Genomic DNA, 26,127 nt, shown 5'->3' on the forward strand with positions numbered 1-26,127 from the left:
TGACTCTTCACCCACATGGGGTGCTCAGTCCAAATAGAGCACATAGCTCCCTTCCCCAGCAAAATGTGAACTAATGGCAGAGAGAGAAGTTAGTGCACAAGAGCCTCCCTTCAGTGATCAGATGTGTCCCAGTATAGACTGGTGTTTACTCTCCTTTCTTCAGTTAGATGAGAGAGAGAGCAAGCTCTGCAGACCATATTCAAAAGGGGCAAAGACCTCTCACACTCTCACGGTGAATTGGCTTTCTCCAGATTGAAGACATGTCCTGTCCTGTCCTCCTTGACTCTACTCAAAGGACCTGATGGTCAAAAAGAGAGGAAAGATGAGATCCCTGATCCTTTAATAGAGAAACAAATCTGGTATGTTTCCTCCCCGCATTGGGAAGCTCAATATCAGGGCAGACTGGCTGAGCAGATATGGGTTAGACCAGGGAGAATGGCGTCTTTATCCTAGAGTCATAAAACTTGAGCATTTAAATTTGCCCAGGGATGACTTTACATCTAAGGATGATAGCAAGGTGGCAAAAAAACCTGAACTTCAGATTTTGTACTGGTCCCTACCACCCTAGTGTCAGATAACTTTCAGAAGAAGGAATCCAAATGCTGTATTGGTTGGCCCAAGGGATTATTCTGCTCGTACCCAGCGTGCCTGGCTATGGCAATAAAAAATACAATGCTCCAAATAAACTTGTCAGCTCTATTCAGTATTTTTCGAGCAGGCAGACTGAAAAATATATCCACGCATCTGAACATTAATAGTTCCTCATGGAAGACTTCTCTGGATCACACACAGCTGATTGAGAACGCCACTCTTCTTTTTCTTTTTTTGTCTCCATCAATAATTATGCAAAAGCCATGTTAATTTTTTGTGAGAGATCTCTCTTACTTCCAGCCAATCAAAGTAGTCTTGCTATCACCATAACCTCAGCTGGAACAATGTCTGAGTTTGAAGAACTCTTCGGTGAGCTCTAACATTGCACCATTCATGCAGATAAGATGGTACTTAGAATAGATCCAGCCCTTATTGACCTGGTCTAGGTGTTCATAGGGCAACTGAAGTACACCTAGACCTCACAAGATGATGATGTAAATCTGCAGCATGATTCATTGTGTACTACCCTCAGCATGGGGTTAAAAGCCTCAAAGCCATCAAATCCACCTGGATTAGATGATGCATGTCGCAGATGTTCAAAGCATGGAGTGGAGTTAGCTCTATTAGCAATCGGAGCTTCGTCTTTAAGGTTAGTGAACTCATTCTGGGCCAAGAGAATCTACTTGCTGTATGCAGAGAGATGTAGGATGTCTGCCTATGAGTTTTCTAAATATTGAAAATTAAATTTAACCCTTAGTGGATGTGGACTTTGAAGAGATGTACTACATAGCTATAGTGCCTAAATGGAAGGTTGTGAAAAAAGTAGTAATGGGCTCCCCCTCAAAAGTTCTCATAAAGCCGTTCCTATAATCTCCAGTGTAAAAGATCAGTGGCTCTTTTCTTGCTGAGGTACAGAAAAGTGTATCCATACTTCCATGAAAGCTTTCTATCTGCTAGTATCAGTATCCACAGATACAGCCCATTCTGGACAAGCTTGGGGCCAAAACTAAAAAGCAGAGCATTCCTTAGCTGTCACTTAAGTCAGTGTATGCCTGTTTCAGAACTAAGAATTTGTTATGAAGGTTAAGCCCGCTAGAATCCTCAGTCATTGAAGCTAACCCAAGTGGTGGTATTCTTCAGACGGAGAGGTTTGGGCTGCTTACAGGGACTGATGGCTCTGTCTCCCCCTCCCATACTGCAGATGTGCTGAAGACCCAAAGTTAGAGTTTGTGGGCTTCGCTGTTTGAAGAAAGGAAATTTCAGTTTAAGGATAGGATACACTTTCTTTTTGTGAACATGGAGAAAGGAGATGAGACTGAGGTGCTGGTGGCCATCTAGTGCCCTTTTTATTAAAAGGGGGCTTTAGGTTCTTTTCACTGCAAGCTTAGAAATAGCTCTGCTGCTCCTCAAACCTCAGAAACACAAGCTTAACTATGAGTGTAAAACAAGTGCTACGAAGAGAGATTCCACACCTTAATCAAAGGTTTGTTGGTTGTGACATTGTTCGTTACTTCAGTGTCTAAAATACTCTTCATCTAGCTATTCAGGGGTGATTTTCAATGATAGGTCATTTCCTTTTCCTGCCAGTATGTGGCATTCCATCACAAACTATACGTGCTGAGCTTTGCTTTTGTATTGCAGTAAGTATTGTCACAGCGGCAAGTTCGTAAGCAACGTGAAGTAGTACAGACATCAGTCTCTAGGGTGTCTCTTGCCAACCTGCCATAATTCCGGTAGGATTTGTGTTCAAAACTGTAATGACCAGAGTCTTTTTGTGACGGGTGGTGGTGAAAGTTACGCAAGAAACTACCCAGGGAAGCTAACGACTGCTAGGAGAGCAATAAATGTATTGTTCCAGTGCAGTAGAAAACAATACAGATTGTTGGGCAGTGTTTTAAATTTGCCACAGTAGTTTGTTTCGAATACTGTGTACGTGCAAAAGCATACAGTGGACTGAGTCTGAAAAGAGTTCAAAAGGCTAGGTGTGTTGTTTCATTCACTCTTAGGGTTGGAGCTCTGTGTGGAGGGAACAGTCTGTTCTTTTCCTCATATTAAGTCAATCTCAAGTTAACACCCTGTGCAAGAAGAGGGTAAAGGATTTGAGCACTTCCACAAGGATGTGTGTGTTTTTAAAACAGTCTATAGAATTTGTGCATGACTGTCTGAAAATGCTTTAGATACAGTTTAAATCTTAATATAAACTCTTGATCAGGGTCTGAAGTTGTTCTGGAGCAATAGCTATTATATTGTCTATGTTTGGGCTTTAATATTTTTAAGGAAATACAGAGATTTTTTTTAAAATTGTGGATTGCTCTTGTAAGAGAACTCCCCTTGTGGATCAACTCCCCTCCTGCTTCCCTCGAACCTACACCTCTTCGCTAGCAAAACATTTAATTTGTGGACCACCGGCCTTGGTTCCAGGGACCACTAATGATCACTGCTAACCATCTGAAAAGAGTAATTGTTGTTAAATACTAATTCATGGGAAATCATTAGTTAATTTGGTGGTGGTTGTGTGTTGTGAACGGGTGATGTGTGTTTTTTTTTTTCCCCCTCATTACTACTGTTGATTTATTACTGGAGCCCCATTGTGCTGAGTGCTCTACAAACACATAGCAAGAGAAAGTTCTTGCTTGAGGAGTTTGTGCTCACTAGTCTGGTCTGCACTTAAAACTTTGGTCAATGTAGCTACAGTACTCGGATTTGAAAAATCCACCGCTATGCTGACCTAAATGCCTGCTGGAGATGTGGCTAGGCTGGTAGAAGAAAGCGTCTTTTGTCCTAGCTCAGGGAGGTGGAGTTACTACAGTGGTGGGTCAACCCCTTCTGTCCAAGTAGTGTGCATCTACACACCGGGGTTCCAGTGGCATAGCTATGAACCCGTAGCTCTGCTGCTATAACCCCTGTAATGTAAACAAGCCCTGTGTCTACACTTGAAATCTAGTTAAGACAAGACACAACACTTAGAGGTGAGAAATGGAGGTAATGGGGCGGGAGGGTAAGAGTGATAGGAGCACACGTTTACTTTGCTCCGTGTGTGTGTACAATTGGTACATTTAGTTTTGGTTTTAAAAAATCAGCGCAAGCAACTGATATCAGTAGTCCCGCTGGACTGCCCGTTGCCTGTGATTGTACGCTGCTGACCTGAGTAGATCCATAATGTGAAGCTTGTGGATGCTGAATCTCACATTCATGCAGTTTTCTGCGGTCTCTTACTTTCTGCCTTGTCCTTATGTGCTTTCTTAGCTTTATCAGTAAGCAGTTTTTGAAAAATGGCTCAGTTTGTCCTTTAAGTGAATTAAGTGTTGATGCCAAATTAGCAGTCCTGGAGAAGTACCTTCCTGCAGCACAGGTGTGGCATAGATCGAGTCAGTGACAGCTTCTGCCAACATGCCTCAACTCTTATCTAGGACCACCAGCTCATTTAGCAACCATGGTTGGTCACATCTTTTGCCCCTCTGCTGAGAGGACTAACAAAGGGTATGAATACGGTATGTGTTTTGTAGAGAGGTAGATGCTCGGAGTGATGGGTACAGCAAAAGTTGAATTTTGCTGCTTTGATCCACTCGTACCTGCTTTAAAAACCCCAAAGTTGAACAGTACTTACTAGCTATTGAAATTCATTATAACTGAAATCCTCAGTATCCAGTCTATAGTGTGTCTGTATATTCCCACACACTATGTACTTTATTTGTAGCCAAGTGCTTTGTACATTATATGTTGAGCCTCTTGTTTTCCATTTCATGTTTTTGTAGGTGCCTGGTGCCCAGGATTTGGTGGATTTCTCACCCGTGTATCGATGCTTGCACATCTATTCTGTATTGGTAAGTAGGTCTGCGATGGTGTTTTCACTGCACAGTTTGTACAAATGACACTGAAGTTTGCCCAGATTTTGAATGGCAAGTTTCGGTGCAGCTCCTTATGTCTGTGTAGACGCTCTTGGAAAGAAGTTGTTGCGTAACGAGTATTAGTATGTGCTTATGTTCACCTCAAGAGAAAATGCAGTATCTAGTCACATTAGAACCTCAGCAGCATGTCACAAAGGGAAGCAGGGGCAACACTGGGAGCCGACAGTAGAGGAAGGGCTTTGAGTAAAAACCAAACAGCTATTTTATATTAGCACACTGCAAAGATAAATAAACCATTTTCTTCAGCCACAACAGCTTTGGGGTTTATTAGGAGCCAAATACATTTTTCTAGCTTAAATATATTTCCCTAAAATAATTCTTCTTTAATCAAAATAACTGTTCTATCAGTGCAAAGTAATGTATCGAGTAATCAAGAAAGACAGCAGTTTTAAGTGCTTGTTGTTGTTTATTGCACCTCCCTTCTTTTGAAGACTGGAGAATTTCCCATCATTAAAATCATATGGTATGTAACTAAATCCACAGTTTTACTGTCTTGGCTCCAGCTTTCTGGAAGTCAGACTTCAGACTGCCCTGAAAAACATCAAGATATGTTTACATGGCTGTGTAAGTGATAAGACCATTTTCTGCTGCATTTTAGTCAGTTCTTGATCGCTGTTGTATGTTAAGAGAAAAATAATTGTGTGACCCTGATCATCAGTTACACACAATGGTGGAAACCTTCCCACAATAGCAAAAATGATACCCACCACATTGGCATTCCTACTTACCAAAACATTTCCTGCCCCCCACCCCAATATACAAAGATAAAACCTTGTAACTAACAAATCAATCAACCAGCCAACAAAACCAGGAGGTTTTTATTCTGAAAAGGGAGACGAGCCAGAGACTTTGTGACGTCCACTAGGGAATTTGCTATCATCTTTACTTGGAAGGCATTGAGATACTGAGGTGATGTTTGGCAGTATAAAACCCCAAGATAGATAGATCATCAGCAACTTTAGATCCAGTTAATTTTCTGTCCACATTTGAGAAGATGAGGGATCTAGAATTCCAAATACTTGCTTTGTTTAGAAAGGTGGGTCCACTCAGGGGTGGCTCCAGGCACCGGCATTCCAAGCGCGTGCCTGGGATGGCAAGCCGCGGGGGTCACTCTGCCGGTCGCTGCGAGGGCAGCAGGCAGGTTGTCTTCGGCGGCATGCCTGCAGAGGGTCCGCTGGTCCCGCGGCTTTGGCGGACCTCCCGCAGGCGTGCCACTGAATCCGTGGGACCAGGGACCTCCCACAGGCAAGCCGCCGAAGGCAGCCTGCCTGACGTGCTTGGGGCGGCAAAATACCTAGAGCCGCCCCTGGGTCCACTTAAAATCCAATAAAATTCACCTCTAGTTTTGGTAGGTTGCTAGACAAAATGTGGTTTTCAGGCCTTCCGATATATTGATAAAAAGTTACTCCCTTTAATGCGAGCGGAGAAAATGACCTTCATGGCTGACGCTTCAGACTTTACTTCCTTGTGCCAGATACTCATAATTTTTAGACTCCTGCAGTAATTCATCTGGGCCTTCCAAACTGGAAATCTGCAGACCCAAAGGGTCTCTGTTAGTCTGCAGCTGTTCTTCAATGATAGTAACCCACAGTTGCTGAAGAAAGCTCTTCAGCTCTCTCGGCCACAGGAGAACCCTTTAAAGCCAAGCCAGTACATAAGAACAGTGCATGGTTTCTACTTGTAATCCGGCAGCTTTGCCTCCCTTGCTGCTCTGGAGCCTGAACTAAGAATTGTTTCATTTATGGTAGACCTAGAGCCAGCGCCTCTCCCCACCCCCTCCAGCAATACCTACAAATGAATTTGCTAAAGGAAAGAAATCATCATAAAAATGCATATATAACCTTTTTATGTCTTCATCTGTTGGTAATTATATAGCTTCGCTACAATTCCGTGATACTTTATTGGCATTAAAAAGTTAACCTACCCAGAATGTTATTTTTGAGTGAACTGTCTTTGACAAAGACAAAATACTAGATGTTGGAAGCCTGCTTCAGGGAGTGTGCTAGGAGAAAATTACAATGGTCTGAATCCCTTGGTAGATTTCAAAGTGTCATTTGATTTGGAGAAATGTCAGTTGTACATAGATGTACATGTAGTCATGGCTTTGCATATAGTTGTTTAATAGAAGGGTATATATAATGCTATTACGTAAAGCGTGAAAACAGGACATTAGTTTTTTGCATCAGTGGATGTTCAGAGTATTGTAGTTTGTAGTACGTTTATTTCTAGACTGACATTATATTCTGGTTTATGTAATGGTGCTTTTACTGTTCACCCTTTGTCATATATAGAACGTGGCTGTGTATTCCCCTATTGTATGCTGGAGAAATGCTACTTCTAGAAACAGATTCCAGGCTAATGCTCCAAGCTGCTGTTTGATTGCTTTCTGCTGCAGCTGGAAGTAAACCATTAGCCAGCCAATATGTTCTTGGAGAGAGTGCACCTGGAGCCTCTTTGATGTGCTCAAAAAGTAACTTGAGATGGGAAAAGTCATGTTAGATGAAGTCCATCGTTCTTTTGGGGATAGAATATAGTCCCCCGATGGATACATGTCTGAGTGATTAAATTATTATTCCTGCCTGCCTCACATAGGTGTGGCGCCTCAATGTTTGTAAAGCTCTCTGAGATACTAAAATTGTGCGGTCAGATATTAATACTTAGCACTAATAAAGCATTTTCCATCTTCAAAATGCATTGTAAACATTAACCGTCCCCACATCCCTGTGGAATAGGTAGGTAGGTGTTATTCCCAATTGACAGATGGAAAAAACTGAGGCCGTGAGGTCACAGAAGGAGTTGATGACAGTGCTGGGGTTAGAATTTAGGAGGTCTTCTCCCCAGTCTTCTACTGAGCCCACTAGACCAGACTCCTACAATACAGAATCTCAGCCAAAAGGCCTAGAAGAAACAAGAAAAAAAGAAACTGTAAGGCAGAATTTTCAAGAAGACAAGCAGGGAAGGAAGGCAAGCAACCATAAAGGAAAATTACCCTTTTCCTGACCTGTGGTTGAGTCCTGAACTGGTTTTCTAGGCCCAGCTAGTGTTGAACAATATCAAAGATTGGACAAGCCCCAAGGGAAATGGTCACATCAGTGTCAGACGGAAGGCTCATAATATAATAGTTACCAAAACCTCCTAATATTTGTCATTTACAATAGTGTTATCTAAGTGCTTGGCCTGCAGTTACAAAGGCCTACTTTGAATAAACATTGCAATATTTATTATTTTTAGTGAAATCGACCTTCCAGTCACCTCAGTTTTATGGCTGTGCTGCTTATAAATTCCCAAAGGATTATTTGAAAAATCCTACTCATATCTGCCAGCCTTATCAGCAGGGCAGGAGTTCACATATTGTAACATGAGGTCAGCTTTCGGTCATGGTCTTGCAGACGGGCCAGGCACCTGTAAATCCTTCCTTCAGCAACTAAAGCAAAGTACAGTATCAAACAGGCAGTGAGACTTTTTCCAGGAAGCGCTGAACTTTTGCAGGAAGGGCAGAGGAGAGGGAAAGAAAGTGAACAAGGGTCAGGCTGTGGTTAATTGAGAATTGGTCCTTGACTTGGTAACAGAACTAGGGGAGACAGACTCTGATAGGGATGCTTTATGGGACTATTTGTCAGCAATCCTTTACTCTGAGAAATCAGCCGACTAATAATGGCTGGGGGGCCAAGTGGAGATAGATGCCACTTTAAATATTTACAGTCAAAAGAAAAAACGACAAATGCACATTAAAAACTGTGTGTATGTAGCGTACCCCTCTCCTTTTAACAGCTGTTTGTGTCCCTGTCCCAAACAACGTACACTGACATGTTCTTCTAATATACTTGTACAGTACCTAGCATAATGGGGCCCTGATTCTGCCTTGGGATCTCTGGATATCACAGATGTTAATATTTTAAATCCTGGAATTGCATGCAAAAAATGAACTAAAAAGTTGAGAGAACAAATGCATAATCGCTGAGACACAGTGAGGCTAAGCAACTTGCCCTTAGGTAGCACAGGGAGTCAGGGAGAGAGCCTAGAACAAAACCTTGCCTCTCCTCTGTTCTAACCAATGGACCAAGGTTAACCCCCAGTCAGATACACACAAATAACAGAACATACCCACTTCCTGTTTAGCAGCAATATATGTAAAGACATTTACTTACAATTAGTCTGTAAATCTACAACTTAGTTACATTACTGGTTTTTTTCATGTCCTATACATACCCAGAGGTAATGGAGCAGTATGCAGAATTGGTTAACGAATCGCTGTACAAAGCTGAGATGAAACTACAGTATTTGGGTGAAGTGATTCTGCCACTGATATTTATTCTGTACTAGGTCTTCCCTCACTCAAACATAACTAGCACAAAAACTGTTTTGATCAATATCCAAAGTAAACTGGAACAGATGGAGTTTGGGTTAGATGATTTGTTTTATCTCTTATGGCATCTGTATAGCTGTTGGCAGTCTTGGATTTCAAATGCAAGAGATGGAATTGCTTTGCATTACTTGATATAAAATGAAAATTGATTATTGTATGATGTTTCCCATAAACTGAAGGGTATAGGGAGGGGAACTTATTGCAAACCGGGAACTTAGCAGCTGTGAGACAGTCAAAAACAAAATCCAGTGCAGTTTTGGGCTACGGTTGCAGAGGAATCTGCATGGAGCTGACAGAGGATGCTGTGATTCTGAATAAAGGAGACTGGAGGGAAAAGATTTTTGTTTTTTAAAACTCATTTGAAACACTTCTGAGTGCTTAGTGTAGATGCAGTTTAACACCTTTGGCTTTGGTGTACAGGAATGTTTAAGGGAGAACAAAGTTGCTAGTCCAGGCAGTGAATATTGTTGTCTAGGTAGGTCTACACAGCCTGCAGAAGTGAGCCTCCTGGCCCGGGGCAATAGACTTAGGCTCACACTAGTGCTCTAAGAATAGCTGTGTAGACAGTGCTTTGAAGTTGTTCTCTGACCTGAGCTGCTGTCTACACAACTAGTGCAAGCCCTGCTAAGCCGAGTCTGTTGATTTAGGGTAGGAGGCTCATGTCTGAGGGCTGTGTAGACCTACCCTATCAGTGTTCATTTAGGATTGGTCTTCTCTAGATTTTTTTTTTTTTTGCAGCTCTGCTCCTGTTTTCATCTCAACCCCTTCCATCAGTCATTTCATTGTCTTAGGCCAGGTACATACTATAAACTTACATCGGTATAACTAATATGCGGAGATATACCTATCTCATAGAACTGGAAAAGACCCTGAAAGGTCATTGAGTTCAGCCCTCTGCCTTCACTAGCGGGACCAAGTACTGATTTTGCCCCAGATCCTTAAGTTGTCCCCTCAAGGATTGAACCCACAACCCTGGGCTTAGCAGGCCAGTGCTCAAGCCACTGAGCTAACCCTCCCCCCTGTTGTTCATGGTGTGAAAAATCCAGATCCCTGAGCGATGCACTTACACTGACCTATCTCTCAGTATAGACTGCACTAGGCTGACAAGAGGTCTTCTCCCATTGTTGACCTGCCTTTAAAGGTGGGGTTCAACTCTCAAAGCTATGTAAAATGTGCGCTTTCCTACTCCTCACTTACTCAGGTGTTCTCTCTGGATGTATTCAGCCATTTGTTTATTTCAGCGACTGCAACAAGTTTTTACTACTCTGTACATCGGTTTGCCCTTCAGAGCCAGCACAGCTGTGGGAATGGGAGCTGGCCATAGAATTGTTACTCAAGTGTTGCTGATTGCAGAATTTATGTAGTTAGTGATTCCCGAGACTCAAGGGAACCCAGCTTGACTTTCAGATTCCAGGCTGAATTTTTGCGACTGGCAGTTAGAAATAACATCATTTTAGGTTCAACTGAGCAGATTAAATCTGGAGTTCTTGAGAGACCATAAATATGGAACATCATGAGTCACTTTCCAGAATCACAACTTAAATGTCGTCGTTTATTTGTCCTAGAACTTTCCCCCTCCTAATAGTTCCTACTCTGATGTATTCATGACCCTCTTCTTTCTGACTTTGTGCTCTAATATTTAATTTGCACTGGTGACTGCCAGTTGTTGCTTTATCTGCCTGTTGGAATATTGATTATTGAGACTGGTACTTTTCGCTCCTTGCCCAATCTGCAAGACTAGAGGTGCTACAGTATAGATAAATGTCTCATCTGCTCATGCTTTAGTAAAAGGAATTGAAGTAGTTTCTCTTTTAAGAGCTGAGCGTCTCTTATTCTTGAAATTATTGTTCAAGAAATGTAGCTCCCAGACTTTTTTCCTACTAAAAGAGCTGCTGCCTTTCCTCTTTGAAATACATATTTATTTTATTCACTGATACTGAAACGTGAACTATAATGTGGAGAGTCTGTTGTTAATTCTTTTTTTCTCGATCAGGGCTGTGAAATTTGTTTCAACTGTGTCCTTGGGAATGGAAAGCTATTAAAAAGTTTCACCTTTTCTCTTGAGATTTATTTTTTGTTTAGTGGAAATTTTTCCTTCTAGAAATATCTAACTCCTAGTTCATCTCAGTTGCTTTTAAGATTGTCCCATCATTCTGTTCTGGCGTATCTCACTGTCTGCTGAGTTGGCTGACTCACCGGTGCCTGGTGGAGTTAGATAGCTGTAAACATGGTACTGAGATCATAGGGAAAGGCTGGGGTGAGATACTTTGTGCACTGGATTGATAAGGACACAGGAAAAGCCATTAAAGTGAACTGGTGTCAGTGACCTGAGATAACTGCTCTGTACTACGTGCTAATGGATCCTTGATAGTATGTCTATCTGGGGTGGACATAGATTTAACTTTTAGTAATTGTCATATTGCTCTTTTAACCTTGTGACCTTATTACCCATGGGGATACAACTTGACTTGGATCAAAGAAGAAGCAGAGAAATCAGTGTTCGTGCTAAGCTGGCTAGATATGATCACAGACAGCGTTGGCTCTCCAAGTGCTCAGTTTGGAAAACAGCCATGTTAGGGGAAAAAAACATAATTCCTCCTAAATATAGTGGCAATGTATAATAACCCAAATGCAGGATCCTTGTCACCTGAAGGTAGGGGTTGCAGAGCATGATTAATCCAGGGCTTCAAGTCCTTTTCACGGTGATCACCATTTTTTATTTATTTACAAAACCAGATGAGCCTTACCTGTCTGTTGCACTGTATATGTAGACTAGCAAATTGCAGATAAATTTAAATTTTAAAGCATAACTTAAGGTTTTCTCTGGATTCAGTCACATCAATTGTTATCTCAGTGGCTAAAATAAGGGTTAACCAGCAGTCTTAGTTCTCCCGGGGAAGGAATGTGGTCAGGACTCAGAGGACAGTTTGTCATGAGAGATTATTCACCTTAAATGGTTCAGAGCATGGAGTGGTTTGAGTTTTCAGTATCCCCAGAACTACTACTTGTGTTGGTCAAATCCTGACCAAACCTGACTTTGCTGAGCTTGTGAGAGCTAGAGGGGTCACAAAAACATTGAGTTTGGAGAACGCTCTGACATTATGGTGAAGATCTTCTGTGGTGGTGTCAAGGTACAGTGTCCTCTCAGGAGGAACACCCCAGTGATGGAGCCAGTGCTGAAGAGGAACACCGATCTGAAAAGTTTTCTGAAAGCGTATTGGATTAGAGTGAGAACAAGGCCAGTCTCCATTAAGTTTGTTTTCCTAGGCAAAACTCGGTTAAACTGGAGGGGAAAAGGTTCTCTTTTCCTGCCTAGCAGATCTTCCTATTTTAAACCTCTCCTCCCACCCTCAGATTTCTACTTTGGAGCTGCTATTCTTTCTGCAGCACGGTCAAAAATATTCCGTAAACAGCTGTAGGTGGTGGTGCAGTTGAACAGTAGGAGACTATCTTCTGGGACTGAATATGATCTACTGCCCCTACCTTGATGGTGCTGCACGCCTCTGAGGGTGAGAGACCAGTAATAAAGCTCAGGGGCCAAATTCCTTTGGAGTTGTGCCTGGATTGTATTGTCCCATGGAAGTGCAGAGTCTTGCCACTAGACTGTCAGACCATGCTCTTAGCCTGACATTCTGCATACTGAATTCATTTCCCCTCTTTTTTTTTTTTTGTAGCAAGCGATACCAGTATTATGACTGTGTGATATCCACATTTTATTTCGTTACTTTGAATTACCTAGACATATGGTCCCCTTGATTCCTAAGGGTGTTTTTATTCAATAGAGTAAGTGTGAACCTTTAAAATGTTGCTTGTAAAGAAAGTTATGAATGCGAATTTGTGTAGTACAGTCCAACTATCTGCATTACTAAAACAAAGTTTTTTCTCCCAATGTAGTTCCTGAGAATTGTCAAGTGCTTACCAGAAACTCCCATTCCTAAAGAGAACTGTGAATTTTTTAGCCACCATGTTTCTGTGAATCACATAGAATTGCTTGGTGCATAGCTGTGTTTTTGCTCTTTCCCTGCTACGTGTATAGTTTTAGTTTAAATACCTGTATACCTTAGTTGGGAAATGATTGTCATCCTGTTTTGAATACAGTCCCTTTTTTATGAAGTGGCTCGAGTTGGCTGAATGTTAATTCTCCGTCTGTTTACAAATACTTATTCAGGAAGGGGTGTGCAATGAGCAGGACAGACTTATGACGCATACACCCACTATTTCAGGGGCACATGCCTTTGTTCAGGAGAATGTGGAAATAAGGCACAGCATGTACAGTGAACAAACGATGCCCTTGCATTCCAAGAGTGTGGCACCAAAGCGGCTTGCTATCTGATGGGATGGCGATGTTTTAATGATGGAGAGATAAGAGAAACACACTGAGTAATGTTCTGAATACCAATGCCTCTTCAAACTGCAACTGGTAGTCTACTTTGGTCATGTTTTATGGATGACATGAGGCAAGATCAAAGATTCTAAGATCTGATCTGATAAGCACTATGTATGCAGTAATGTGTTTTGCAGTATGTTTAATAAATTTGCATATAGCTTCGAGGCTGACTCAGTTTTGCAAAACCTGGACTCCCTGGAATCACAGGTTTAAAATCTGGCACAAATGACTCATCCCTTTATCCTTTTGAAGTTAATAATTTGAGTTCTAAGTGGCATACTGTTTGTGGATCTGTGGGGTGAAACCTTGAAAATCAGAGGTCTTATGTGCTACACATGGACACTTAGGATTCTACAGAAATTGCTATGAGATTAGAGATTTACCTTGTGCTGTTAAACCACATCATCTTGTTGTACGACATACTGAATCCAGCTTTTCCAATGCCCTCTCACCCCAGAAGTGGTTGTATTTTCAGTGTTGCTGTAGTACATAGTTTAAAGTGCTTTGGGATCCTTCAGGATGAAAAGCTGTGTGTGTGTGGTGTAAAGTGCTGTATAAAAGTAGCACCTGTTCTTTTGAATAATAGGTGCAAATTTTAGTCAGAGGTTGTATGTTTCTGATGGTGACTATAATGCTGAAAATTGCAGACTGGGGACATCAGGTAAAGGTATTGTAGCCCAAGGGCTGTGTGTCTTGCACAACAGCTGCTTGAAAAAAAATCCAATGCCATTTTATTTTACCATCTCTTCATTTTAATGTGTGAATAACAGAAAAAAAATTGTATCTTGGGTGCTCAGTGAGCTCTCTTGTTTTTGAAAGCACGGGGCACCTAAGCATGCTTCCCAGGGCAATCCTGCCAAACTGCTCTAGTTCATATGATGCTGTAGTGCATAGTTGTTTACGCTGTGGAATGGGAAAATGTGATGGTATACAAATGGGGAAGCACTGTCCCTTTCCCAAAGAGCTTACAGTCTAAAAAGACAATGGGTACAGTCAAGGACTCCATCATGCAAGCTAAGTGGCCTGAAACGCTTATATGTGTATATGTAATACTTATCCCCAGCTATTCCTCTGCCTAATCATTGTAAGTTCCTGACCCGGCTGTCGTCTGCAAACCCATAATCACTCCCATCCCCATATTGCTTTTGGGGGGAGGGGTGCAAAAGGAGGGGGCTGGTATCCTGAGGTACCTACAAATGCTATTGTCTATTAGGTGGATGGAGGCACATAAGCCCTCACTGTTGAATGCCATGTTTCTCTGTGTGTGTGTGTAAGAATTTTTGTGTGTGTGTATGGTTTTAACCCTTTCGTGTTCTTTTTAGTGCACTTTCTCTTGTCTCACTTATTTCTTAGAGCCCTTTGTCTTTTATTACAATGTGTTAACATGGTAAAAATTTCTCTCAGCATTGTTTTTAATAAATCCACCCCCTTACTCCTGTGTTGGTTCTGCAGTGTTAACAGGGTTTATAAAAAGAGCATGCTTTTGGTTAAGTTGGTGAAGGAAGCAGATCTGACCGTGAATGCGTGAAGGAGAACATTGGTCGAGTAGGAAGCGCCATCTTTCAGAAAACTACTGCACTTCAGGTCCATTTTTCATCAGCAGTGGGCTAGGAAGGGCTAGGAAGTGTCTAGATTGCCTGTCTGAATTCAGTATATTTCGATAGTGACTGAAAAGAGTAACCATCTGGTGGTTAAGTCATAGAGATGGAAAACAGCTACTAGATCACCATGTCCTTCCCTTGATAGAGGAGGTATCCAATATTACATTGATGCTGTATGTGATCTTAGCCAAAAGTCTGAAGGGGGTGAGTCTGTCTCTCTCTTGTGCATGTAAGAGCTATCATGGTAACTGGAACTAACTAGCCTCAGTTGTTGGCAGTCTCAGCAGAGAGGCTAAAGACTTAATGTGTCATAGAGACTGAACTCCCCTCTCATCCCAACGGTGGGGTTTGATCACGTTGGACGGGTTTATACAACTGCCTTCTGTTCTGTGCAGAGAATAGTCTGCAGTATGCTTACTAAAATAAAATAAACTTCTCTCTTTTGCAGCAAGATCTTTTTTTCCCTGGAGCTCCTGGGTAAGAGAGCAAAACAAATGTGTGAGTTTAACAAATGATTTCCCAAACTTAAAATGTCGCACATCAGTCCTAAACATGAGTAAATGTTCTTTCATTTGAAACTAAGACAATATAAGCGAGGGATGGTTTTGCTAATTTCTGAGCCTGCAATTTGAACTAATAGAAAGAGGAGCCTCTTCTTTACTAAAGAGACTTTAAAATAAAATCATCTTTAATTTAATGGCATAACTTTTTTTTTCCTAGTGCAAAGGTCTCCCATTTAGTAGCATATTTCCCTGTGTTCTTTTCCAAGCAACGATTGCAGAGTTTGGCAGAAATGATTAGTTCTATGACAAGAAGTAGCTATTAAAAAGGCAAAATGCAGAACAGAAACAAAATTAATTACCTGAATTCTTTGCAGCCAATTCTCTCTTAAAAACATTGTCTGCTTTTGTCCTTTTCTGTGGTCTTCCTGTTTCCTTGTCCCCACTACACCCTGTAGTTTTGTTGTTCATCATACCTAGGGCTGATTCTGCAACTCTGACCATGATTATTACCTTACTCAGTGAGTATTCTCTTTGAAATCAGTGGAACTATGTACTACTCATAAATGAATCCTTCTTTGCTAATTCTTGGAACGGACTTTTCCTGAAGTAGACTAGACCAACCTCCTTCCAGTATGCACAGCTTATACTTGAGAAATAATTGTCCCTCTTCCTCACATGAAATCTTTGCATATGGTTCTTCTGGTGGGAAGAGTGGTAATCTCTTGAGAACTGAAGGATTTTCATGCCAACTCACTATTAAAGTTTAATGAAGAATTTAAAACATGTTATGAAACAGCATCTAACCGTAAACTCCACACTATTGTATCCATTCATCATGACCTCAGGATGCTGGAGTAACCTTAGAAAAGGAAAGGAAGGCTGGAAATAGAGGAAAGAATGGAAACCAACATACAAGTAAGGCAGACATTCCTGAGCTTAACCTTGGAGGGTAGCTGAAACAAGGGGAGACTGTCAAAAATATGACCTGAAGATGACTAGCTGCTTGCTGTTGTAACAAAGAAAAATCATTCTTCGTCATCTTTGGCTAAATCCTAATGCACTTCAGTCTTCTGGACCACAGTCATTTTGTAATTAGTGTTTCTTTAGTGTGGGCTTTTAAAATTTTTTTTTAAAGTTGAAAAGCCATATTTTCCAGAGTGAAAAACACAGGCTACCTTGTTCAGTCAATGTAGTTTAGGTCAAGTATAGTTATGAAAAACAGATGAATTCTGGTGATCAAGTTGTACTTTGACAAATATTCCATTGTTTGAGCGTGCAGTAATTTCTTTAAAATGTTACAAGTTCTGGTCTGAGATTGGCTTCTTTCTTTTAGCCTGCAGCATGTCACCGCGTAAAGGTCTCGTCAGTCAAAACTTAAAACATCCGCTTCCTTCTATAGGATATCAAGCAGAAGTGTTCACTGCAAACTAGATTTGGATTCCTCCTTAGCTGGTAAAGTACAGGGACTTGAATTTGCATATCACGTTGGCATGTGCTCTCTTTGTGCTGTCAGGTATGTTAGAAGTGGCATTTTCTCCCATGCTGGATAAAGATTTACTGAGTGGCCTTAGTATACATCTTCATGAGAAATTTATTTGGCTGTTGTGTTAATGTTAACACAGTGCTCTAGCCCATTAGTCATTTGGTTAATCATATTTAGCCTTCCTGCAAGTCTTACTTGCATTGTCAACAGAACAGAATGTTCTGCCTTATCTATCTTAGATACTTCTGTGGCCTCTCTGAGCAGCTCAACGTCTTTTAATGTCTCTATCATCACAACACCTCTGTGAGGTAGAGTTGTGCTATTATCTTCATTTTACAGATCTGGTGAGCTGAGGCACAGAGAGACTAACAGATTTCTCAGAGTCACACAAGAAGTCAGTGGAAGAGCCATTCGGATCTCCGAAGTCTGAGGCTAGCTCCCTAGCCTTGAGACCATGCTTCTCCTCCAATTCTTCTACCTTTTTGTGCCCTAAACAATTGAATAGTATTGCTTTGTATTCTCAAAGAGCTGTCACACTGTTTGCCAGAGATGGCTGCATTTCACAAAGACGCTGAAGTGATTTCTGCATATAGCTTATGCTCGGTATGTTTGTAAAGGTTTTGAGGATGAAAAGCAATGTGGACATGTATACTAGCTTTTAATTTTACTGTTAGCTCTGTTAAGGCCAGTTAGTCCATAATGTGCCATAAAAACACCTTTCAAATACCTTTCTCTATCCCCAAGTCAATGTCCCCCTTCCAGAAAATTCTACCAGCTTAGAAAGCAGGGCTGTATTTTACCCCTGTAGGTCCCTAACGTGTTCTGGATGCTTTATAATTAATAGATTTTAAAAAATGGCGAAACATGATCCCTTCGACAAAGAGCGTTACAACCTAACTTGAATATGTTGCAATTCATGGGGTAACTGGTATTAGGAAGGATAATGGGGTGAGGAAGGATACTTGCAGCACCAGATCACTCCCGTTAGACATATGTACATCTTGGTAGTTCTAGGAGAAGAATGCATTAAAATAATCAATTGTTGATTTAAAATGGGTTTTAAAAAATTGATGATAGAGACTGCATCTTGCATGTGTCCATCCGTGGCTTTGATCACAGGACAAGAATGGATCAGACCTCAGAACAGAAGGATAGGAGAATATTTATGCGTTGGCTTACCAGCCATAAGAGTACAAAACCTGTAAATCATTTAATTCTGTGTGAAAATTAAACCTATTTTAAATATGCAAACTATTTATTTATTTTTAAATACCAGAAATTTAATTTTGAAAGTCTAATCCAGCAGTACTTGTACATAGGGAATTCAGTGGAAGCTTTGTGAGTTGTATGTACTAAAAAGGGCTTCACAATTGGGAAGATTATCATCTGTGTTCTGTTATATTTTACCTATTTTGAGTAAACATTATAACCCACATACTTTACCAAGCATGATGTAAGGTGGACAAAATTTGGATTGGAGAATCTGAAAATCTAATACGCTAGGGGTTTTCATACCACAGCTGACATCTTTGAATGACAGAAGGAGTAGCAAACACTTGCACCAAATTCATCAACTACTGTTAAATTTGAAGGAAGACACATTTCAGATTAACACGTAAACCTACTAAAATGTGAGTGATGGTCTGAGATATAGATTGCTCTTCAAGAAGAATTGTGGCTGCATCATACTAAGAGAGCCTGTTTCACCCTGAATATCCAAGTGTGCTTTGCACCTGTTTATAAAACCTGAAGAAGAGCTCTGTGTGAGCTCGAAAGCTTGTCTCTCTTACCAACAGAAGTTGGTCCAATATAAGAGATTACCTCACCCATTTTGTCTCTCTGATATCCTGGGACTGACACGGCTAAGACAACACTATAAAACTGTACACAAGTACCACTTTGTTTGCAGCTGAGGTATGCAAGGTGAAATTTTATTGCCTGTATTATGATTGAGGTCAAACTAGATGATAATAGGCTCTTCTGACCTTAAAATCCACCTTTGGGGAGTAATGTAATAGCTGTTTAAAGGGCACGACAGTACACAACAGTTTAGGACTAGAATTTAAGACTCTAATCCAATTGAAAGTACAGGGGTTTTAGGTAAAATGGATTTTATCTGAGTTGGAATTTAGTTGGCACACTGGGGCTCACACCCAAAATGTTCCTTGGAATCCTTAATTACTGAAGTGGTTAAGTCCGTGGTTTTATGTCACACCCAAAAAATAGTAGCTCCTAATGCCTCACTAGTAGTTTATCCAGAACCGAACTAGAGGGGGAAAGTACAGTGTTCCTCACTGAGCAGCTAATACCATTTTGTGCACCATTCCTTGGAGGTCTTTCATCAAAGTACTTGCCCAGCTCCCTTGTTAAGCTTGTGGGATCTGACAGCATCACAGGAGGCGTTGATATTTCTGCAATCTTTAATTATAGCAAACAAAGATTAAAATTCTCTTGAGCACTAATAATTTATTTAAAAGGATATCAGAGCTGGCAGATCCAAAATGTCATCTGTCTTTTTTGCTTGTCCATACATAAAATTCATACATCTTTCTGTTGCTCAGTGTAAAGTGCAAAAAGTATTTCAGAATGCTTTTTCTTCTGTATTACATTGAACTCCTCTAGCACTTTTCGTCTGAGGCTGTCAAAGCTGTTTGCAAATGCTAATTAAGCCTCACTGCACCTGTACAAGGTGAACAGTGCAAGCCATATTCTACAGCAGGCAGGACTGAAACACACAGAGAGGTTGACTTTCCTAAGGTCAGTGGCAGGGCTGGGAAGAGAACCCAGATCTCGTCTCCTAGTCCTCTGCCTTGACTGCTACATGGGCTTTCCTTCTGCTTATTTAAAAAGAAAGCACGACTCTGTAACCAACCAAACCCTGAACATATGGGTTCAAACACCCTTTCTCTTAAGAAAGTAGCCATTGGTTTCAAGTTTTCAAGGAGCTAGATTCTAAACAACCAAGTAGAATTCAAAGTGGGGAATCCCACCTTTTTTCCCACAGGTCACAATATTGCAGCTGTGGTTGAACCCTGCAAAGACCAAGAAAAGGTAAAATGGCCCGTGAAAGGTAAAGGTAAATTATCAGTATTACTACTCCCATCTCTGAAGTCTTTGTAAATTTTGCTTTATAAAGTGCTTCGATGAAAGCAGTGATCTAATTTTCCCTGAGTAGGCCAGTTGTGCCTATTTGGTATTCTATGATATATTTATTTATCACCTTCATCACTATAATATCTGGGTACATTCCCGTTGTGCAGTAAGAGATGTGACTAGCATCCATCATTTATTGTTTTTCTCTTATCTTTCCCCAGGCAGAGAGTTGTGTGTGTTTTGTTTTAGTAGTGTTTTTTTTTTTTTTTAATGTACATGTTGTGTGTGTTAGAAGAGGCTGATCAGAGGAGTGCAGGGTGGTGTGGTTTGTGATGGTCCTTTAGTTCCCTTGACAGTTTGTTTTATAGTCGCAGACCAGTCCCCGAGAAAGCTCTGTCTGCTGCACAAATGAATTTTATCCTGTAGTAGAAAGAGGGCTTGAAGATAAGGTCTGAAACCTTGAACTTGAATTGATATTCTGTGGGAAGCCATAGAGAGCAGAGAAGAGATCTGATGTGGTCTGGTAGCCAGTATCGCTGAGGAGACATGCTGCGGCGTTCTCTACTGATTGGCCTTTTCTAGGGGCTGATGGCTTCATGCCTACTCTTTCCAGCACAGACAGCAAGATTAGTCAGGTCAGTCAGATTACACAGGTGAATTTTTAAAAGCCATATTGCAGGCTATAAACACTGTTACCCAATTTTTGATTTATACAAGTTTTCAGTTCATTTTGCTCTCTTACCTCCAGTGTCCTATTTGCTGATGTCATTCCATAAATGTGCTTAGGTGTTTTTGGTTGATCCTGGAAATTAAAACTGAGAGTTTATTTAGATGCCTTTACTGTCCATCTTCTCCGCTGCTCTCCTGTATGTTTTGGACCACTTCGGCCCAGTTCTCTGTCTCCTAACAGCTTGCCAGCACTACTTCTCAATGCTTGGCAGGGTCATAGGCCAGGGGTCGGCAACCTTCGGCATGCAGCCCATCTGAGTAAGCCACTGGCGGGCCGCGAGACATTTTGTTTATGTTGACAGTCCACGGGCACGCCCCCCTGCAGCTCCCAGTGGCCGCGGTTTGCCGTTCCTAGCCAATGGGAGCTTCAGGAAATAGTGGCCAGCACATCCCCGCTGTCTGTGCGGCTTCCCGCAGCTCCCGTTGGCCGGGAACACCAAACCAGGGCCACTGAGAGTTGCGGGGGGCTGTGCCTGCAGATGGTTAATGTAAACAAAATGTCTTGCGACCTGCTAGTGGATTACCCTGATGGGCTGCATGCTGAGTATTGCCGACCCCTGTCATAGGAAACTATACCTTTTTATTATTTTCAAAATCCAGTAACTATTCAAAGTAAAGAATTTAGAGATGAGGCTGCTGTTTTGTAAATTCTGAAAATCGCTGGTTATAATAATTGCCAACACAAACCAGAAATCACAAGTAAGGCCTGAAGAAATCATGATTAAAGCCCTACAAAGCCGTGGATATCTGCTTTATATCCATGGCCGGTTTTTGCAGATTGTGGATTGGATGCAGATACAAATTTTGTATCTAAAACCTTGCAAACAGAAAGCAGATATCTGCAATCTGTGCATATCTGTATCCACATCCACGGACCGTTTCTGCGGATTGAGGATCTGATGCAGATAAAAATTTATATCTGTGCAGGGATCTAATCATGAGACTTAAAAAAGAATAAACGTTGTTTTTATTTATTTCCTGGTTTCTGAGCCATGAAGGTACACTCCACATTTTTAAAGTTTTTCTTTGCAACTGAGCGGGCTTTTTAAAAATAAATGAAATCTTAGATTCTCATGCAGTCTCTTGATTCCAACGGCTGGGACTTTAAGAACACTAGATACCACAAGACTCATGATCAAATGATGAGAGTTGGCAAGACACTATGATCATTCTCAACTGTTAATTCATATTCAAGGTAGTATAGGAAAAAATTGAAAATTAAAATATGAGCCCTTTGCTATATTCAGCTTGACTTCTCCAGGCAGGAAAGTAAATATGCTAGCATATTTCTAAGGTTAGATCAAAGATCTGATGGCCCTTGACAGGTAGAGATGTTATTGCAAGCTGTGATACAGCTGTTGTGTTGGATGTATCTTCAGAATAACTTCTTAAAGTTGTGTAACAGCTATTGGAAAGGCATGAACCCGAAACTGTTTATCCAAAGCAAAAAAATATGATGATGAATGGATTTGGAAAACATACAAAGGACACTTAATGAGAGAATTATACATGCTGAGGGCTGGTCTACACTACCGCAGTAAATCGATCTAATTTACGCAACTTCAGTTACGTGACTAACGTAACTGAAGTCGATGGAGCTAGATCCACTTACTGTGGTGGTTACACTGCGCTGTGTCAATGGGAGGACATCTCCTGTCGACTTCCCTTATGCTTCTCGGGCAGGTGGAGTACACAAATTGATTGGGGGGTGCGGGGCTCTCCTATTGATATAGCATGTCTTCACCAGACACGTTAATGGACACTTGCTGCATCGATTGCAGCAGTGCCAATCTACTGGTAAGTGTAGACATTCCCTGAGCATGTTTGAGTAAATACCTCTGTGAGGGACTATAACAATGGGGCAGCTCAGCATAACCTGAAAGGTGTAAATGGGGAATTTTAGATTGACTGAGAATATAGAACAGTGACATTGAAACACCTGATAGGTGGCCTGATCACAGCTTCATAGAGAAAAGGGCCAAGTGATCAGTGGATGTACTTTCCAGAAATGCAAGATTTTCCTCTTGTACTTTAACTGTCCCAAATGGGGCTAATATAGATTAGTTTTTGCAGAATTTAAGACAAAATTAAGCATGCAGATTTCCTAAAAATCTGATTCTTGCTAGATTCTTAGTGCAGCTGTTTTTTGACAATTGTTGTGGTTTTAGATTGTGTGGGGATTTCACACAGAACCTCTCAGACTTTGACTACTAAAGGTGTGTCCTTACTGATTGCAGCTTGGGTAGGCACAGCAGCACTAGCTTTAATCTAGCTAGCGTGGCTAAGAGTAGCTGTGAAGCAGCAATGGCTAGCTAGGCACCCATGGTGCTGAACAGGCCTGTACCACCTGTGCTGCTGCATCTTCACTGCTATTTTGAGCTGTGCTAGCTAGACTAAACCGAGTGTGAGCATGCCTGCCCAAGCTGCAGTCGCACTGATTGCCGTGTAGGCATTGCTTTAGAGGAGTTGGGCAAAACGTTTGGGATTTACCCCATTCATATATCTCTCTACAAAACATAGTGGCTTAAGGAGTCTGTCGTCAGGGCCGGCTCCAGGGTTTTTGCCGCCCCAAGCAGCAAAAAAGGGGGGCAGGGGAAAAAAAAACACGCAATCACGATCTGCAGCTCTACTGCTGCCGCTTCAGTCTTTGGTGGCAATTCGGCAGCTGGTCCTTCGCTCCGAGAGGGAGTGAGGGACCTGCCACCAAATTGCTGCCGAAGACCTGGACGTCCCACCCCTCACCGTTGGCTGCCCCAAGAAGCTGCTTGCTGGGCTGGTGCCTGGAGCCAGCCCTGTCTGTCATGGCAATAAACGAGGGTGTTAGATTGTCACAGTATCCTTCATGATATTATCATGAGTTTTGCAGCATTCTGTGCTTTACTTAAAGCCCCAGCTCCCACAGAAGCGATTTATATGAGTATCTCAGCTCTTTTTTTAAAGAGAGCATTTCTAGCCCTCATGTTGGTGGAGAAAAGCTTAAAAACGTGACCTCAGTGGACTCTAAAGACTCAGAAAACAGAAGGCAGATAAACAGACCCCCAAATGTGAGTGGTTTTCCCCCAAATCTCATAATTTTTGTGCTTGACTCCTGGGAAAATACTGGAGGTATAGCCTATGGTGGACTGGATGCTTTTATCAAGATGAAATATTGCATGCTGGGATTTCTAGTTGTACATGCATTGTCAGTGTGGTGGTTATTTGCCCTGTTTTAAACAAATTAGTGCAGATCCTGGACATCCAGCAGTTTGTGAATGGTAGCACCTTGTCCCAGCTCTGGAGAATTTGGTCCCCCTTGGGCTGTGTGTTTAATATTTGCAGAAGATATGCTCCTGTGATAATCCTGGAGGAAGAGTTGTTGGATTGGAACCCAGTCTTTCTGCCTATTGTAACTCGCTGCTTTCCTTCATCTTCCAGGCTAGTGCCTATAAAAAGAATAAAGTGGCAAGTCTTTTACTGAAACAACTAGTTTTAATTAAGAATGAATGGTCTGAGCACAGGATGGGGAGCCAGTAACTTGTGAGTTTTAATACTAGCTTTGATACAGACTTTCTACGTGGGCTTGGACAAGTCTTTGAAACCTCAGCTCATAGATTCATAGTTTTTTTTTTAAGGCAGAAAATTCATGGTGATCTAATCTGACCTCTTGCACAACACGGACCACAGAATTTCGCCCAGTGATTCCTGCATCAAGCCCATCATCTTGGATTGAGCTACAGCAAGTCTGTTGCCAAGACATTCAGTCTTGTTTACCTCTTTGTAAAATGGGAACATTTATCTACTAAAACGGATGTTGTGCGGATAAATTAGTTAATCTTTAGGAATAACATTGCAGATGAAAAAGTGCTTTTCAAGAATTAAGTATCAATGCAAGTGACACACAAACTTTTGTTCTGTTCAAGCAAATCCATTTTATACTGGGGGGTTGCTAAGCGTGAGCAGGATGCAAACTCCTTTGGGGTTTACCCTTTTGCTGCCATGGCCCAACTGTTTATCATCCTGGGTCAGAGGTTATGAAAAGCAGTAGTCAATTAAAGCTTTATTAGATGTAGGTGGTAATGCTATGAAAGGAGCCAGCCACGCTGAGGCCAGTAATAAAGGCCCTTTGTTAAAATATTTAATAAATTAACACTCTGATCTGGAGGGGAGGGGTGGAAGCCGATTACAAAGGCCAGGCTTGTTAATCATAATGTTTACTCTCTTCAAAAGTCCAGGCCCCATGGCTCCATAATCTTTAGTGATCAGATTTTTTTTTCTAGTACTGCAGACTGCTTCTGGCCCCTGCAGGGGAAGTTCTTCGTTAGGTCAGGCCTGGGACACGGCAAGGAGGAAGTGCCAAGACAAACATAGGTTACAAGGGCCATCACGCTAATAAACAGAGCACTCGTTAGTCAGAAGGTCAGGCAGCTAGTCAACGGCTTGGAACAGTGACAGCAGTTAGCACAGGTTCATATTGCAAGCAAATGGAGTAAAAGCTTGTTTTGAGTAGTCTGTGGAGTTTGGCAAGTGTTTCTGTGTGGGGATATTAAAATATTGATACAACTGGGATTCCCTAAAGCAGCTTTCCTTTTCTGCCTGCTGCCTTGTTTGCTGGAGCTCTGTACTAACGCATCTTCCGCACTAAGACTTTTTTGCTCTTTTAAAAAGGTAAAGATGTAATGAAGTAGCACTTGTCTGTGTGACTGCAATGCCATGCAGTGGTCTTTTTGTCTGCTGCCTGGCAATTTCCAGACTTGAACAGTAGGGGGCATCTTTTACTCATGCTTTTTTCGTTTTGTTTTAGTGCCGCTTGATCTATAGGGCCGTCTTTAAAAAGCAAATAGAGCATTTGACCTGCTGTGCAAATTAGCCATATGGTGAAGTGTAATATCCCGCTGACCCTCATTACAGAGCACTATGAAAAGTGCTCCCCTTTTCACATGCAAGAATATTAAAGTGGCCTTTTCAGCATTTTCCTCTGTATAAAACTGTCTTCACTCCCATGGCCAGGCAGTTAAAAGGGAACTCCAGCTGCAGCCAGGATGGTGAAATTAAAGGCTTTACCCCGTCTAAGTGGAAAATAGATATTCCTTCTATAGACTGAACTGAGAGAACAATGGTCCACTGCCATCCCAATCAATAAGAAGGGATAATGCCCCTATTTTCTGAGAGGAGGGAACACAGGTTCCTTTTAGAGAGTGGCTGCTGTGAAACCATCCCAAAGGGGGAATTTTTATTTATTTATTTGTAAGAACCCATCCTGTATAGTTAACCTGTTCTTGGCTGTATCCTCAGAGTGGTTGGAAGCAGATCAGCAGCTGAGGTGAGAAAACTGGTGAGTCATACAATAGTTATGAGAGAGACCACCATCGGGTCCAAGGAGATCCACTTTCCTACTGTGAATAGTTGCTGTTAGGCTGACTTCCTTCAAGACAAGAGAAACTTCTTGTGCATCTTCATCTCTTTGTAGAAAAGCCGCTGTAAATTCAG

At 41.6% G+C, this 26,127-nt stretch overlaps 1 protein-coding gene across 3 annotated transcripts in view; it reads left to right on the forward strand.

Annotated features, from left to right (window-relative positions):
• EXOC6B (exocyst complex component 6B) overlaps positions 1-26,127 on the forward strand; it is a 435,787-nt gene that overhangs the window by 201,048 nt on the left and 208,612 nt on the right. For all 3 annotated transcript variants that reach the window (XM_050943361.1, XM_050943362.1, XM_050943363.1), the window contains exon 8: positions 4,347-4,415. In XM_050943361.1, the coding sequence (XP_050799318.1) occupies positions 4,347-4,415 (69 nt within the window). The remainder of the gene's footprint in view (positions 1-4,346; positions 4,416-26,127) is intronic.

The sequence above is a fragment of the Gopherus flavomarginatus genome, chromosome 3 (genome assembly GCF_025201925.1).
Source record: "Gopherus flavomarginatus isolate rGopFla2 chromosome 3, rGopFla2.mat.asm, whole genome shotgun sequence".
Taxonomy (NCBI): domain Eukaryota; kingdom Metazoa; phylum Chordata; order Testudines; family Testudinidae; genus Gopherus; species Gopherus flavomarginatus.